Source organism: Rhinoraja longicauda, chromosome 31, assembly GCF_053455715.1.
Source record: "Rhinoraja longicauda isolate Sanriku21f chromosome 31, sRhiLon1.1, whole genome shotgun sequence".
NCBI lineage: Eukaryota > Metazoa > Chordata > Chondrichthyes > Rajiformes > Arhynchobatidae > Rhinoraja > Rhinoraja longicauda.
Window position 1 is genome coordinate 13,964,993 of NC_135983.1, and position 15,064 is coordinate 13,980,056.

The 15,064-nt window shown below is 49.4% G+C and overlaps 1 protein-coding gene across 2 annotated transcripts in view; it reads left to right on the forward strand.

Moving 5' to 3' along the window:
• The window catches only part of LOC144608521 (rab-like protein 6), a 59,698-nt gene extending 55,551 nt beyond the window's left edge, over nucleotides 1-4,147 (forward strand). The window contains exons 14-15 of one of the 2 annotated variants that reach the window (XM_078426402.1): nucleotides 145-194; nucleotides 3,272-3,412. In XM_078426402.1, coding sequence (XP_078282528.1) covers nucleotides 145-194; nucleotides 3,272-3,279 — 58 coding nt within the window. In that variant the 3' untranslated portion in view covers nucleotides 3,280-3,412. Of the gene's footprint in view, nucleotides 1-144; nucleotides 195-3,271 lie in introns of both variants that reach the window. The other variant, XM_078426401.1, reaches the window with a different exon arrangement.
• Nucleotides 4,148-15,064: the final 10,917 nt, after the last annotated feature.

A 15,064-nucleotide genomic window follows, 5' to 3' on the forward strand; every position in this document is an offset into this window, starting at 1 on the left:
TTCAGCATTCTTACTAACCTGTATTCCTACTAACCCGCGAGTCACTCATTCCTCTCACCAGGGATCTTCCCTATTGCTGAGTTTAACCTGGATTATTGTTTGCGGCTCACCGCTGACTCAAATTGTCTTTGAATTTCTTAACAGAAAAAACATGCAAGGCTTCCTCCAAAGACAAGAAGAAAAAGAAGAAAAAGGTGAGCGAGTTACGTTGTTTTCCATACCAATGAATAATCACTGTTGTATATTCTGAAGACAGGAACCCAGAAAGTACAGAGTAGCTGGAGGTGGGAAGTAGGGAGGAAGGAACAATTGGTCAGTAGGTCTACAATTGAAGTCCCACTCCAGGGGCATTAACCTGTACTCGGATCTTACAACCCAATGCCCTGCTGACCTGGGAGTGCGGAATTGAAGCAAGACCCATCTCCCTGTTCAGCTGAGCTTAATGATCCTGTGATCATTCCCAAGGGAAGCAGAGCAGTTCTCTGAATGTTGCTGCAGATACTTGTCCCTCACCCAATATTGCTTACAACTGATTGTGTGATCGTTATCCCAGTGCTGTGCGTGGCATCTCGTTGACTGCAAATTGCTGCCTTTGCTGCATTACAAAATGGACTGCACTTCAAAAGTATTTGATTGACTGTGTGGCCCTCTGGAACATCCAAACACTGATACCTCCAGTGTCACCCTCCCTGACTCTCAGTCTGATGAATGGTCTTGAGCCGAAACATCCTTTTCTTTTCACCAGAGATGCTGCCTGATCTGCTGAGTTACTCCAGTATTTTGTGTCTATAAACACTGTAGGAACTTTGGGTTGGGCTGTGGAGAAATTAGGCTTTTGGAGCAAAGTTCACCAAAACCAGAGGGCTTGCTCATTCAGTTCATTGCCCACGACAATTTCTTATTGCTGGTTCCCTTAGATCTGTTGAGCCAAGTCCTGGATGGAGGAGTGTCAAGAGTGCTTAATGGGTTTAATTCACATCATAGTTCTGATGCTGAAAGCTATAGCACTCCACAGATCTTTTCAATATCATTATAAACGATACCAGTATTATAGCTGTTCCCTCTCAACAATTGGATTCTCGTGTTTAGGGTTGAGTTTATTATTGTCCCGTGTACTGACTTACAGTAAAAAGCTTTATTTACATACCAGCCAATAAAATCAGACAATACTATTAATAAATATAATCAAGCCAAACTCAAGTACAATAGGTAGAGTGAAGGGAAAGATACAGAGCGCAGAGTATAGTTCTCAGCGTTGTAGCACTCCAGTTCCATAGATAAAGTCCAATGTCTGCAATGGGGAAGAGGTGAATTGGACAATACCCTAGCTCATGGAAGGACTAATATCATGGACACATGGAATTTAATATTTCTGTTTCTTTGCATTATTTTGAATGCATGCATGTCTGCAGCACCTGCACATCCTGAAAAGATTCATGCTCATTGAAATATCTGCTCAATGTTGAAGTATTTACTGAAGTACTTTTGAAGTTTAGCCGATGTTGCAACGTGGGGAATGCAGCAATCAAAGGTTGGGGTAAAGTTGATGAAACTGCTTGCATTGGTGATCATTTTCCAATGTTCTATAGATACTGGATCAGTTCCTGTGGATTGGAGGGTAACTAATGATATCCCACTTTTTAAGAAAGGAGGGAGAGAGAAAATGGAATTATTGACCAGTTAGCCTGACATCGGTGGTGGGGAAGATGTTGGAGTCAATTATAAAAGATGACTCTATATGCTACAACATTCAGGGCTACGGTCCAAATGCGGGAAAATGGGATTAAAATTAGACTGTGTTTGGTAACGGGCGGCGCGGACACGATGGGCCGAAGGGCCTCTTTCTGTGCTGTAGAACTCTATGACTCTATGTAATAGCGGCATATAGCAGTAACAGAATCGGTCCAAGTCAGCATGGATTTACGAAGGGGAAATCTTGCTTGACTAATCTTCTGGAATTTTTTGAGTATGTAACAGGTAAAATGGATAAGGGAGAACCAGTGGATGTAGTGTACCTGGACTTTCAGAAAGCCTTTAAGGTCGCACACAGGAGATTAGCGGGCAAAATTAGAGCACATGGTATTGGGGGTAGGGTATTGACATGGATAGAAAATTAGTTGGCAGACAGGAAACAAAGAGTAGGAATTAACGGGTCCCTTTCAGAATGGCAGGCAGTGACTAGTGGAGGTGGCGCAAGACTCTGTGCTGGGACCAGAGCTATTTACAATATATAATGATTTAGTTGAAGGAATTAAAAGTAACATTAGCAAATTTGCAGATGACACAAAGCTGGGTGGCAGTGTGAACTGTGAAGAGGATGCTGTGAGGATGCAGGGTGACTTGGATAGGTTGGGTGAGTGGGCAGATGCATGGCAGATGCAGTATAATGTGGATAAATGTGAGGTTATCCACTTTGGTGGCAAGAACAAGTCAGATTATTATCTGAATGGTCTCAGATTAGGAAAAGGGGAAGTGCAACGAGACCTGGATGTCCTTGTACATCAGTCACTGAAAGTAAGCATGTAGGTACATCAGGCAGTGAAGAAAACTAATGGCATGTTGGCCTTCATAACGAGAGGATTTGAGTATAGGAGCAAAGAGGTCCTTCTGCAGTTGTACAGGGCCCTGGTGAGACCACAGCTGGAGTATTGTGTGCAGTTTTTATCTCGTAATTTGAGGAAAGACATTCTTGATATTGGGGGAGTGCAGCGTAGGTTCACGAGGTTAATTCCCGGGATGGCGGGACTGTCATATGATGAAAGAATGGAACGACTGGGCTTGTATTCACTGGAATTTAGAAGGATGAGAGGGAACCTTATAGAAACATGTAAAATTATTAAGGGATTGGACACGCTAGATGCAGGAAACATGTTCCCGATGTTGGGGGAATCCAGAACCAGGGACCACAGTTTAAGAATAAGCGGTAGGCCATTTAGAACTGAGATGAGGAAAAACCTTTTCACACAAATTTGTGAATTTGTGGAATTCTCTGCCTTAGAAGGCAGTGGACGCCGATTCACTGGATGCATTCAAAAGAGAGTTAGATAGAGCTCTTAGGGCTAGTGGAATCAAGGGGTATGGGGAGAAGGCAGGAACGGGGTACTGATTGTGGCTGATAAGCCATGGTCACATTGAATGGCGGTGCTGACTCGAAGGGCCGAATGGCTTACTCCTGCACCTATTGTCTATGTATCTAAGTATTTCAGGAACGTTTCTGGTGCCTCACAGTAGGGGTTGTCTCCGAACACCACTCACACTCTGCTTATTATAGGACGATGAGAAAATGGAAAAAAAGAGACACAAGCCGAAGAGAAGCAAAGAGAAGGAAGCAACGGAGGAGAGGCAGAAGGAGAAAGAGATAGCAGCCGATGGGGAGAAGAAGAAAAAGAAGAAGAAGGCCAAGAACAAAGCTGATGCGGATGTGGACAATTTGGAAAAGTTTCTGATCGGCAGTGGCGATAGTCACGCGAGGAGCAGGGGAGCAGGAGACTACGAGGAGCTATAGACTGGCCGTCAATTCTGTTGTTTGTCGTGGTGTTACAGCCCTGTTCATTCCACATTTTAAACGTCTCTCTAACACTGATGCAAAGCATGTGCCCTAGCTTTGTGGCAGAAACTGTTTGTCCCAAGCTCTCCTTGTTCCACTTCACCTCCTTTACGGGTTAGTGTAAGTATTCCCCCGAGCCGGGACAGGTGTGTTGAATGTATATCGATGCAAGAGGAGCTGAGCTCTCGCATGTCTGGTCTGACCTGGCAATTTACGTCAACTGCCTTTGAGCTCAAACAAGCCCTGGTGGCAGCTTAACTTTACTCGCGTTTCTCGAGAAATGGGTGGACTCTTTGAAGTTGAAACGGGTGATTTTAGTCTTTAGCAAAGCCCGTCTTTGGCAAGGACACGATGCATTTCTACCACCTGCTTTTGGAATCTCTTCTGACTGCAGGCACCCCGCATTCCTGCTCGCTGCTCATTCACGGGCTTGTGCCCAGGTAAGACTAGCTCGGCACCCTCTCCCATCCAAAGTGGACGCGTTCACCAGTTTGGTGGCACAGACCCTGGTATTTGGCCCTGTGCCTTTAAAATTTGCAAAAACACTCGGGCAGTTTAGGAATCCTATGACTCAAAGTCTCTTTAAAGATATCTATTTTACCCCCCCCCCCCCAATTTGTCATCCTTTCCTTTCACGTTGCAGTGACTATCCTGAAGTCCTGAACCACTGCCTTTGTCTCTTCAAACTGCTGAGCTGTCGAAGACTGTGGCATCCATTTACGGCCTCCCCTCACTCACTCAGGCATGTTGGGGTTGGCCATTTGGGAATGAGTGTAGCCCCTTCGGGTGACTAACCCTGTTTCACAAAGATCCCAGTGTGTGGTCCTGATATCCATTTCCACAGAATTGAACAAAATCAATAACCTGTGTAATTAAAGGCAGATTCAAATAAAAAAAATATGATTACTATCTAATTGTTGGGTGCAAAGCTTTTATAACCAGCAGGTAACCACCAGATTGCAAATTGAATTAGTTCCCTGGTCGAACACAGCTCCTTTGCATTCACGACCTTGATGACTAGAGCAGGGTGAGGCAGCATTGCAGGAGCGCATGTGAATGGTATGTTTTGGGCATAAATAACCAGCCGGAGTCATTGACCCAGGATAAAATCAGCAGTGGGTTTTGAGCACAGGAGGGCAGTCAGCATGAGGCCTGTGCCGAGTGTACAGCTGATGTCTGGCCTTGCTCGGAACGCCTCGCTGTTGTGTGTCGGTCCTCGATGCAGCTTCTGCCTCCCAGGTGCTGCTGTTCCTCAGCTTTCCTCTCAAGGCTCTCGGCTCTCGGCTCTCTTCAGGATCACGCAATTCATCCAGACTTTAGTTATTGTTTCCCAAACTCCCGTCAGATCTGTCGAGTGAGGATGTGCGAAGGATCTTATGGGAGGGCCGACCGATAGCACAACAGGGATGGCTGACAACCCAGATGTGCTCATGATGTTAGAGGAGTTGGCCAGTGCTCTCAACCAACTCAGGAGTGGCATTCCTGGGCTGCAAAGCCTGACGGTGGAGTTTCTCAGAGCCTTCTAGGGGGCAATTGCATGAAGGTCCTGAACGGGAGCCTGGCAACAGGGGAGATGTCCGTCCTGTTGCACAAGTAGGGTGATCTCTGCCTTTTGAGGAACTAGTGCACGGCCACCTCAGCATAGAATATCAGGTATTTTCACAATCAATGGCAAATCGTCTGGACACCGTGTGTCCCAAGTGATCCACTCTGACTAGTTCTACACGGTCCCTTGCTGGTCCAGACAGGACAACATTCATCTGGTCCGGGACCTGAATGACCTCTTCCAGAGGACTGGTCAGTCAGTATGCTCTCTCTCCCTTAAACAGAAGAGGGCATTTCACAGAGTGGATCATGTTTATCGTTTTGGGACTGCACATTTTGGACTAGAGCTGCATTTTGTGGCTTTTTTTCTGGCTTTTATACACTGGTGCAGATTGCCTTGTTAAGGTTAACGGCTCCTTAATGGTACCACTTCAGTTTGGAAGGGAAGTGCATCAGGCACGTCTCATATCTGAAAGGACACAAAGTGCAGGAGTAACTCAGCGGGTCAGGCGTCATCTCTGGAGAACAAGGATAGGGAGACGTTCTGGGTATGGGACCATAGTGACATTTCAGATCAACTGAAATGTCATCTGTCCACGTTCTCCAGAGATGCTGCCTGACCTGCTGAATTTCTCCAACACTGTCCTTTTGTGTAAACCAGCATCCGCAGTTCCTTGTTTCTATGTTCCGTATCTAGTGAGTTGTATTCGGTCTATGCAGAGCCATTCCTGTTTTGTCTTCGGAAGAGACAGAAGGGTCTGGCGTGGATGGTTCTGGAGGTGGTCCTCTTGGCCTTCACCGATGACATGACCCCGTTGACCTGCGGCGGATGTTTGAGTGTCAACGGGTTTACTCAGCCATGTCTTCCGCCAGGCACTGGGGAAATGTTCTGGATTATTGTTGGGTTAGTGGCGGGTAGACTCCTTGGTGGAGAAGATGAGATCATTTGCATGGGCCACCAGGCACCACCTCTACCTGGGAGTCTATGAATCCCACTAAAGACCCCTGGCTGGCATACATGTAGGACTTAGAGACAAAGGTTGTTGCCCGGCTATGACACTTGTCAGGCCTTCTTAGAGATGTGTATGGTCTAGAGCTGCATCCTCACTGGGTGCACAGGGATTAGGAACCATCCGAACAGCAGATCGCAACCATCGCACCTGCAAACAAAAGAACACATCAAAAGAGACCAGCTCTTAAACTGGGAACTTGGAATGTCCGGACAATGATGACCGGCCTCTCTGGAAACCCACAGGACATCAGTGACTCCAGGAAAATAGCTGTCATAAACAACGAGCTCAAGAGACATAGACATAGAACGTAGACATAGCCACCCTTCAGGAAACAAGGCTGGCAGACTCGGGCACACTGAAGGAGACGAACTACACGTTCTACTGGCAGGGGAAGGACTCTGACGAGCCCAGAGAGCACGAAGTAGGCTTTACAGTAAGGAACAGCCTGATGAAGACGGTGGAACCAGGCAGAAATGGCTCGGAGCGACTCCTGACTCTCTGCCTCAACACCACCGCAGGCCCGGTCACCCTTGTCAGCGTGTATGCCCCGACACTGTCCTCCACATCAGACACAAAGGACGAGTTCTACGGGAACCTCACATCCATCATCAGCAGCATCCCCAGCAAGGAAGAACTTGTTCTCATGGGCGACTTCAATGCCAGAGTGGGCGCAGACCACGAATCGTGGTCTTCCTGCCTTGGGCCGTTTTGGTGTGGGCAAAATGAATGAGAACGGACAGCGACTACTCGAGCTGTACACTTACCATGACCTGTGCATTGCCAACTCGTACTTCCAGACCTAGCCCCAACACAAGGTTTCCTGCAGGCACCCACGCTCAAAGCACTGGCATCAACTGGATCTGATCCTAGTCAGACGTGCATCCCTCGAGAACGTTCTCCACACACGCTCCTACCACAGTGCGGACTGCGACACAGACCACTCCTTGGTGTGTTGCAAGATCAGGCTGCAACCAAAGAGGTTCTACCATACCAAGAAGCAGGGGAAACCCTGCATCGATGTCAGCAAGATGCCCCATCCAGACCTCGTGCAACAGTTGGCAGAGGCTTTTGAGAGAGAACTTGGCACCTCGCATCCTGGAGACTCGGCAACAGAGAAGTGGGAAACTGTGGGACACCATGCACCGCACAGCTTTGGCTAGCTTTGGGAAGAAGATCTCAAAGACACACGACTGGTTTGAGGCCAAGTCGACCGAGATGACTCCCGTCATCGAAGCCAAGCGCGCCCCAGCCGAGTACAAGCGGTCACCCAACGAGAAGAACCTGCAGATCCTCAGGGCTGCCAGGAGCAAGGCTCAGCAGACTGCCAGGCGTTGCGCAAATGAGTACTGGACACAGCTTAGTGAGGACATCCAGACGGCCGCCATAACAGGGAACATCAGGGGAATATACAGTGGCATTAGGAAGGCACTAGGACCAGTCCAGAGCAAGACAGCCCCCCTCAAATCCTCCACTGGGGAAGTAATCACAGACAAAAGCCAGCAGATGGAGAGATGGGTGGAACACTACTCCGACCTCTACTCGAGAGAGAACACTGTGTCCTCAGCCCTTGACGCCATCGAGTGCCTGCCGACCATGGATGAGTTAGATGGAGAGCCGACGGTAGAAGAGCTCAGCAAGGCCATTGACAGCCTGGCCTGAGGCAAGGCCCCAGGCAGCAACAGGATCCCCCCTGATCTGATCAAGCACTGCAAGACTACCTTACTGTTTCCTTTGCATGAAGTTCTCTGCCAGTGCTGGCAAGGAGCTGTACCGCAGGACATGAGGGATGCCACGATCATTACCCTCTACAAGAACAAGGGCAAGAGAAGCGACTGCAACAACCAGAGGCATCTCCCTCCTCAACATCGTCGGCAAGGACTTTGCTCGGGTCATCTTGATCCGCCTGCAGAAGCTGGCAGAACATGTCTACCCAGAGTCACAGTGCGGTTTCTGAGCTGGAAGGTCAACAGTAGACATGGTCTTCTCCCTTAGTCAGCTCCAGGAGAAGTGCAGAGAACAGCAGATGCCCCTGTACATTGCTTTCATTGACCTCACCAAGGCGTTCGACTTCGTCAGCAGAGATGGCCTATTCAAGGCTCTCCCAAAGATTGGCTGCCCACCAAAACTGCAGAGCATGATAGAATCCTTCCACATCAACACGAAGGGGACAGTGCAGTTCAATGGCAGTTTCTCGGAGCCCTTCGACATCCGCAGTGGCGTCAAACAAGGCTGTGTCCTCGCTCCCACACTTTCGGATTTTCTTCGCTGTGCTCCTGAAACATGCCTTCGGCACCGCAACAGAGGGGATCTACCTGCGTACTAGATCAGACGGCAAGCTCTTCAACCTCACCCGCCTCAGAGCCAAGACAAAGGTAAGTGAAGCTCTCATCACAGATATGTTGTTCGCTGATGAAGCAGCAGTTGTGTCCCACACCCAGCAGGAACTACAGTCACTGATGGACCGCTCTATCGGGCTTGCAAGGACTTTGGCCTGACCATCAGCCTGAAGAAGAAGAACGTCCTGGGGCATGATACAGAGGCATCGCCTGTCATCACCATCGACGACAACGAACTCGATGCCGTCCATCAGTTTACGTACCTCGGCTCCATCATCACCGACAACCTCTCCTTGGACACAGAGATTGACAAGAGGATCGGGAAGGGAGCTACAACTCTCGCTCGCCTCACAACTCAAGTGTGGACCAATCCAAAGCTGACAGTGAAGACAAAGATAGCAGTCTACAACGCCTGTGTCAACAGCACGCTGCTGTACGGCAGTAAGACATGGACTACATATGCCAGACTGGAGAGAAAACTCAACACCTTAGAAGCATCTGCCGTATCCTGGGTATATCCTGGCAAGACAGTGCCCAACGCTGAGATTCTGTCTCGCGCTGGCCTTCCGAGTATGTACACTCTACTCAGGCAGGGCAGGCTGCGGTGGCTGGGCCATGTCCACTGCATGGAGGATGGCCGTATTCTAAAAAAAATCCTCTATGGAGAGCTATCATCTGGGAGGAGAACTATCGGCCGCCCCCAGCTACGTTACAAGGATGTCTGCAAGAGAAATTTGAAGGCACTCGACATCGATGTGGAGTCCTGGGAGAGCCTTGCAGGTGACCGTACGAGGCGGAGAGGTACCCTGAACCATCATCTCAAAACGGGGGAAGACAAACTGATGAACGCAGCGGCAGACAAGCGGGCATGCAGAAAGGAGCGCAGCAACTTCAACAAACCAGAGACCACACACAAATGTGACCTTTGCGACAGAGGCTGTCACTCCCGCATTGGTCTCTTCAGCCACAAGCGACGCTGCTCTAGCCGAGGTGTGGAGCAAGCAGCCAACTCGGATGCATCGCGCATGGTCAGCCATGACCGAGGGGGCCTAAGAAGAAGAAGAGAGCTGCAAATGGGCTGTTCTTGCACACTCTACTGCTTTGATGCCGTGGCAGTCCATTTTACCATCTGACAGCGAGGTGGGTCCCCAATGGGGCTCTCTCTACAAGGAAGTCCTCCCCCTTTATATCAGGGTCATGGGATGCAGAGTATTGCACAGAGCAGTGCTGTGTAATAGATTTTTAAGTCAGGCAACAACTTTCATTGGCTCGCCTGGCACTTGTCACTTCTGTGGGTTGGAGGAGTCTGTGTATCAGGTATATATGGGATGTGAGAGATTGAAACCCCTGTTTGAGTTTCTAAAGGGGCTACTGCTCTAGTTTTGGTTGCATTTCAACCTGGTGCTCCTGATCTTTGGTCACCCGATACAGAGGGGATGGGTCATTGGGGGGAATCTCCCTGTCGGTTTGCTCCTCAGTCTGGCCAAGCTGGCCATTCCCGGGTCCAGGTGGCCGTCAGTCGAGGGTTCTATCTGAGCTGACTGCTTGCCTCTCTTCTGGATCTACGTCCATACCCATGTGTCCCTGGAGAGGGAACACAAGAGTTCATGGGACCATTGGAGGTCTTCCAGGAATGGTAGATACCAAATGCTGGAGTAACTCAGCGTGAAAGGCAGCAAGGAGAGAAGGAATGGGTGACCATTTTTCTGAGGAAGGGTCTCGACCCAAACTTCACCCATTCCTTTTCTCCAGAGATGCTGCCTGTCCCACTGAGTTACTCCAGCATTTTGTGTCTACGGTTTAAACCAGCGTCTGCCGTTCCTTCCTACACATTCCAGGAATGGTATGTGCCCTGGGGGTTTGAGTGCATCGTGGATATGTCTGACAATGTTATAATTTGATGGTTATTTGTTTGCACACTGCACGAATAGCAGTTTTGATGAATGCAACACTATGTTAATTGTGAATATGAAATAAAAGCTCCTTGTTAAGAAAAAGGGTCACAGAGTGAAGCTCTCTCTGCACCAACACCCCACACCTCTTCCCCAGTAATTCAGACTCTCAAGCAGGGAGACAATTAGATGCAGAACATATCGGTATGGTTTATTGAGGAAGGCAGCAAGAGGGCAGATGCTCAAGATGTCCTGGGTCCAGGCTTTGATGATCCCCATACACATTATGAAGTTGTCACCACTGCAGAGAGTCTTATCCTGCACATGGAGCAATTCAGTCTCACAGTTCAAGGATACCCTGTGCTATTCAAACATAATATATTTGGAGAGGGTGCCGAAGATGTTTACTGGAATGCTGCAAGGATCAGAGGGTATTGGCTACAAGGAGAAATTGGATAGACTTGGATTGTTTTCTCTGGAGTGTTGGAGGTTGAGGGGAAAGCATGATAGAAGTTTATAAAATTATGAGAGGCATAGTTAGGGCAGTCAGAATACTTTTCCCCAGGGTGGAAATGTCAAAGACCAGAGGCCATAGCTTTAACATGAGTGGGGCAAAGTTTAAAGGAGATGTGTGGGTCAAGTTTTTTAAACACAGTGCCTGGAATGCACTGCCAGGGGTGATGGTTAAGATAGTGGTGTTTGAGGCATTTAAATGAATGTGCAGGCAGAGGAGATTGGTTTAACCTGCCATCATTTTTGGCGCAGACATTGTGGGCCGAAAGGTCCTGTTCCTATACTGTAATGTTCTGTGTATATTTTATTATTATTATTATTATCGCAAGCACAGACATTACAGGACAAAGACTTCATCCAAATTCCAGAGAGCGAGCGTGGATACTCACCTGACCTCCGTGCCATCAGACTTTGCATACTCCTTCCTTCAACACAGCGCAGGTGGAATAAATATCAACAAAGCAGTCGTGCCTGTGAGCAGAGCACAATATCAGGTGGTTCTTGCACCCTGCCAGGTGCAAGACACAGAGTGGAAATTGCACACCCCAAACCATCCCTACCATTCCAGAGCCCAGTCAACTCCCCAACCCACACCCTTCCAGGGCAACGATACTCCCTTCCAAAGACGGTACCAGTCCCCTGCCCCAGGACCAAGTCACCCTTCCCCTCCCAGGGGCACAGATATCCTCTCCCCTTTGCACCCCCATCAGACCAGACCAATCTCGTCCCTCTGGCCTGATACCCCCTCACCAGTCCAAGCACCCCCTTCTCCAGCCAAGGACAGTCCTCCACTGAGCTTGTTTCCTTTGTCTCCTCCCTTTACACACAGACTGCGGCACCCCCTCAACAACAAAATTGGACAGAGCCTGCGGTCAGATCCCATCCATCCCCCTCTGCCCCCTTCTACTTATCCTGTAATGGGCTAAGAGCAGCAAGCTTTGGCAACCACCTTTCACCCCACCAAGTCTCTGGGTTCAAAAGAGCATTGTAGACAACCTCCTCAGACAGATGCACTCTCCCACTCTTGCCTCCCCTCTCAGCACTTTTGATTCTCACCCACCACTCATCCCAGTCACCTCCTTATGCCTTGCAGGGTTCCCTGTCTCGCCTTATCAGGGAGATTCTCTTTGCTCTATCCTGCGAAAGATTGGGTCTGGGCTTGTTTCCCCCAACAGTCCTGTGTTTGGGTTTGTTTGTGTGTCCCCCTCCTGTATTGAGGCTTGCATTTTCCCAAGAGTTCTGCATGGGGCTTGTATTCCCCATCATCTGTCCTGCATGAGGGCTTGCATTGCCCTACATCAGTCTTGCATTGGTGCCTGTTTCCACCCAGTAGTCCTGCATTGAAGAGTGTACCCCTGCACCCATCCTGTATAGGGAGCTTGTGTGTTCCCCAATAGTCCTGCATTGGGGATTGTGTTCCCCATCATCTGTCCTGCATTGCACCTTGCATTTCCCTACATCAGTCCTGTATTGGGGCATATGTTTCCATCCATTAGCCCTGCGTTGGAGCTTGCACACCCCTGCACCGGAGTTTGTTCCCCAACAGTCCTGCATTGGGACTTGCATATCCCTGCACCAATCCATTAGGGCTGACATAGTCCTGCATTTGAGTTTGCACCACGCCCCCTCCCCCCCCCCCCCCCCCGCACTGGAGCTTGCGTCTCCATTCATCAGCCCTGCATTGGGGCTTGTGTTTCCGCCCATTCGTCCTGCATTGCAGCTTGTGCTCCCCCTGCACTGGAGCTTGTGCTCCCCAATAGCCCTGCATTGGGGCTTGTGTTTCCACCCATTGGTCCTGCGTTTTCCACTGTGTGCGGCCCCCTCCCGCCACGGCAGCACCGCCACGGAGGCGACGGTACAGCGCCATGACGGCCGGGGGACCGCACTGCAGCCTCACACACACACACACACGGCGCTCGCAGTGGCACCAGCCGGCGGGAGGACCACACTACATCCTTCCGGGGAGAGCCCTGGTGCTGGCACCTGCTGGCGAAAGGACCGCACTGCACCCTCCAGAGAAAGAAAGGGCACAAAGTGCTCGGGGAACTCAGTGGGTCAGGCAGCATTTGTGGATGGCATGGGCAGGCGGCGTTTCAGCTCTGGACCCTTCAGACTGATGTAGTAGGAGGATGAAAGAGGGGGGGGGGAAATAGACGGGGGCGCGATAAAGTCTGGCAAGTGATATGCGAGTACAAAAGTGAGGGCAGTGATTAGCAGAAGGGTTGAGTAAGTGACAAATGCTAGGTGAAAGGGAGACAACATGAAAAGGTGATAAAGGTGTGAATGTAAAACCGAAGGGAGGTATAAAGGTGAAAGGAGACAGACGGGATAGTGGGAGAAATGGGTGTGCGTACAGGTGAACATAGACAAGTTGGTTAGTTTCCTAAAATTTGAGAATTGAATGCTCATACCGTTAAGTTCTACATAAGTGGAATATGAGGTACCGTTGTCCCAGTTTGCACGTGGCATCGCAATGGGAAGAGGAGCTAGCAACCATTCCTAACCATTGCCAATAATTTAAACTCCCCTCCCCATTTCCACACTAACCTTTCTCTGCTGGGCCTTCTTCATTGCCAGAGTGACAGCACAAGCAAACAACAAGAACAGTACCTCATATTCTGCTTTGGTAGCTCACAACCCAACAATATGAACATTGAATTCTCCAATTTTAGGTAACTAACCGAACCTCCCCACAAACCACGACCCACCCCCCACCCCACCCACCCCCATCACTTTTCCTCCCTTCTCTTCCTTATCCCACTTGAATATGCACCCATTTCTCCCATTACCCTGTGCTCATTCCAACTCTATTCCTTCCTCTGGCTTCACATTTCACACATCTCTCCTTATCTCACAGCGTTTTGTCTTCTTTTCATTTCTGGCCTTTGACCATCTGCCATCCAAACCCCACTCATCTCCATCCACCCATCATGGGGCTTTGTCACGCCTGCACCTCATTTGCAGCTTTCTGCTCCTACTCCAATCAGTCAGAAGAAGATTCAGATCCAAAAGGTCACCTGCCAATTCCACCACAGTTGCTTCCCCGTGGCCGCTGCCACCCACCTTCACCATTTTTTAAAATTAGAGCTCAGTCCGACTCAACCAACCTGATCTTCCGGTGGCTCAGCACTTCAAATCCCTCTCCCATTCCCAATCTGACCTTTCTGTCCTGGGCCTCCTCCATTGTCAGAGTGAGGCCCAGCGCAAATTGGAGGAACAGCACCTCATATTTCGCTTGGGTAGCTTACAACCCAGCGGTGTGAACATTGACTTCTCTAACTTCAGATAGTCCCTGCTTCCCCTCCCTATCCCCCCTTCCCAGTTCTCCCACTGTCTTCCTGTCTCCAACTACATCCCTTCTTTGTCCCGCCCCCTCCCCTGACATCAGTCTGAAGAAGGGTCTCGACCCGAAACGCCACCCATTCCTTCTCTCCCGAGATGCTGCCTGACCCGCTGAGTTACTCCAGCATTTTGTGTCTACCTTCACAGTTGTTGCCTGACCCGTTGAGTTACTCCAGCACTTTGTATAGATAAAAACGTCCTGTTTTCCAGCAGACGGTGGAAATCCCCAGAACATCCAGAGGAGGAACAGTTGCTGACAACATGCAGACCAGGCGATTGCGGGCGTGGCACGGTGGTGCAGTGGTAGAGTTGCTGTCTTACAGCGCCAGAGAGCCTGGCTTGATCCTGACTATGGGTGCTGTCTGTACGGAGTTTGTACGTTCTCCCTGTGACCACGTGGGTTTTCTTTAGGTGTCCCGTTTTTCTCCTTCACTCCAAAGATTTGCAGGTTTGTAGATTAATTGCCTTCTGTTAATTGTAAGTTGTCTCCTGGTGTTAGTGTACGGAAGTGTTGTATCTGTAAAGATTGTTTTGCCTGTGCTCTGTCCACTGTGGCCATTTGGATCTCTTGGATACTGGCTATTTTAATTCCGCGTTCCCATACCGACCTGTCTGTCCTTGTCCTCCTCCACTACCAGAGTGAGGCCAAAATAAAGTTTTTCACTGTATCTCGGTACATGTGAGAAGAATAAAGCAATATCGAAAAAAGTCCGTTTTTCCCCCCATCAATAAATTTGGAGATACCCCTGTATAGCTGACCAATAAAACTCCTTTCAACGACACTGCTGAACATTCGAGCAGATGATAGAGGCATCGCGCCACGACGCCAGAGATCGCTGGTCCGATCCTGATATCTGATGCAGACTGCACAACGCA